Below are 2,368 nucleotides of genomic sequence, written 5' to 3' on the forward strand. Positions count from 1 at the left end.
CCCCCCAGTCTGACTGGATCGTGAACACCAAGCGTCCCATGCCCAGCTGGCCTCCCCACGGAGTGGTGGAGTTCAGCAATTACAGCGTCCGCTACAGGGAGGGCCTGGACCTCGTCATCAAGGGAATCTCCCTTAGGATAGAGGCTGGAGAGAAGGTAAGCAGTTTTGACAAAAGGTTGGTTGTGCGGTTGCTTAAGAGAGTTACTGGCCAGTTCTGCTTCCTTTTTTCAAAAGTTCATTCTGCCGTTATAAGGCTTACCCCAAACCTTTCTTGCTTGCAATACACAAGGGCCACTTTAGACATCTGGGGTATGGTCCCATCACAGGGAACCAGTCCCCTGCAACATAGCACCTTTTCCTTCCCAAACTTCTCCACAACATTCTCAGCACGGTGAAATATCTCTCTGGTGTGACTGTCGTGGTTTTATTATCTTTTTCATGAAGCCAGAACGGGTCGATCACGCTCCTGTGACTGAACGCTTTTAAGTTGTGAATTGTTGCGTTTTACCCAATTTTGGTTGAATTTTTTTTTATTTGATATTCTTAAGGCGGTATTGGATTTTCTTCACATTTAGAAACTTGATGTCCCCTTGGTTGAATTTTATTTGTCCAAAACTTTGTTAAAATTAGTGTACTGATGACCGAGTTGTTGTCCTCTTCTTTTAGACACCCTGTACTTCACTCTACTCAAACCCAAATTGTGGGTGTCTTGGTTTTTCTTGCACTAAAAAAATGTAGTTGTATCAAAATATTTCTCTTTGCAAAACTCTTGAAACACCTCTAATCTTCGGCACTTACATGTATGACCTTATTGTGTTGCAAGTGCCGTAAACCTCGTAATAATATGAGAAACGAAAGCTCTGTCTACCTTGCTGTTTATATCAACTGAACGGCTGTCGTCGTGTCGATGCCTTTATGTATTTCTCTTTACTTAGCTAAACTCAAACTCTGTCTTGCCTTTTCCCTGCACTAAATTACGGCCATCATATCAATGTACATCTCACGTCGCTTTACTCAAAACTCAAACTCGATCTGCCTTGAATTTCCTCAACACTTAATTACCTCTATCGTATGGATGCCCTTCTCTTAACTCAAACTCTGTCTTGCTCTTCCCTTGCTCTAAATGACCTTTATCATGCCGATGTATATCCCTTTATTCAAACGCACATGTATGTTGCTACCCTAAAATTACAAAAATCCTACCTACTTTTGAGAAATTTGACGTTAAAAAATTTGGATTTTCATGACATGTCATACTTTTTCGAATGCATTTTTTAAAATATCTTGTTTCGTTTTAGTAAGGACTTTACGGCTTTCGCAACTGCATAAGGTCATATGAGCACTGAATATCTTGATAACTTTAATGACTCCTAACAATCTTACAATTTTGATAGAGTAGATAGATCATTTGGTTTCTGACCTCATGGTCTTGTTAACTCAAAACGTCCGAAAATGTCTGATAGAACTTATTATTCTAAGGAAGCAATGCATCTGGTGTCTGTCCACAGGTGGGCGTGGTGGGGCGGACAGGGGCGGGCAAGTCTTCCTTGTCGCTGTCGCTGTTCCGGCTGATGGAAGCCGCCGGCGGGAACATCTACGTGGACGGCATCGACGTCGCTGAGATCGGCCTGCACGACCTCCGGTCAAGACTGACCATCCTGCCACAGGTAAGTGCTCACACGGACTGATGAAACGGACTGTTGGACGAACAGACAGAAAATACAGATCAGCAAAAAGATAAATGCTTGTTTAGGCTTGCGGTCCGATTATTTGACTGTCCTCCCATTAGGTATAGGCTACAGATACACGTCATGAAGCACCCATTCATAGATAATATTCACACATAGACAAATTAACGAACAGACATATGGGCGGACAGATATATATTCGGACAGACATAAGAGCGGGCAGATATATTATGAATGGGCATTCATATGAGGAGGTGAAGTGAAGTGGTAAAGGTTTAGCGCCCTTTTAACACTATTAGATTATTTAAGAGGCGGGGCCTCCGAGCTTAACGTCCATCTCCGAAAGTACAAAGCCAAATGGGAAATTCGTGTAAAGTGCCTTTCCCGAGGACACAATGTCGGACCGAGCTGAGGCTCGAGCCCCTGAACCTGCAAACTCACAATCACGAGCCCGGTAGACTAACAACTGGACTACCGATGCCACTGCATTCATATGAACTGACAGACATAATATTATATCTGAGGCCACAGGGAACAGAGAAATAAACCACCGTTTTAATAGACAGACAATAGCTGCACACGTTTAAACAGAAGAGGAAGATCAATACTAACGTCTACAGGAGTCGCATGTCGAGATGGCGTCGCCTTCTTCAACAATAATGATGTCAACATGAACACCA

At 43.1% G+C, this 2,368-nt stretch overlaps 1 protein-coding gene across 1 annotated transcript in view; it reads left to right on the forward strand.

The window, feature by feature from the left end:
- The window catches only part of LOC101851198 (multidrug resistance-associated protein 1), a gene marked incomplete in the record, with an annotated part of 24,251 nt that overhangs the window by 18,609 nt on the left and 3,274 nt on the right, over window positions 1-2,368 (forward strand). The window contains 2 exon segments of the mRNA XM_035970323.1: window positions 9-155; window positions 1,509-1,667. Coding sequence (XP_035826216.1) covers window positions 9-155; window positions 1,509-1,667 — 306 coding nt within the window.

Source organism: Aplysia californica, unplaced genomic scaffold (genome assembly GCF_000002075.1).
Source record: "Aplysia californica isolate F4 #8 unplaced genomic scaffold, AplCal3.0 scaffold00253, whole genome shotgun sequence".
Taxonomy (NCBI): domain Eukaryota; kingdom Metazoa; phylum Mollusca; class Gastropoda; order Aplysiida; family Aplysiidae; genus Aplysia; species Aplysia californica.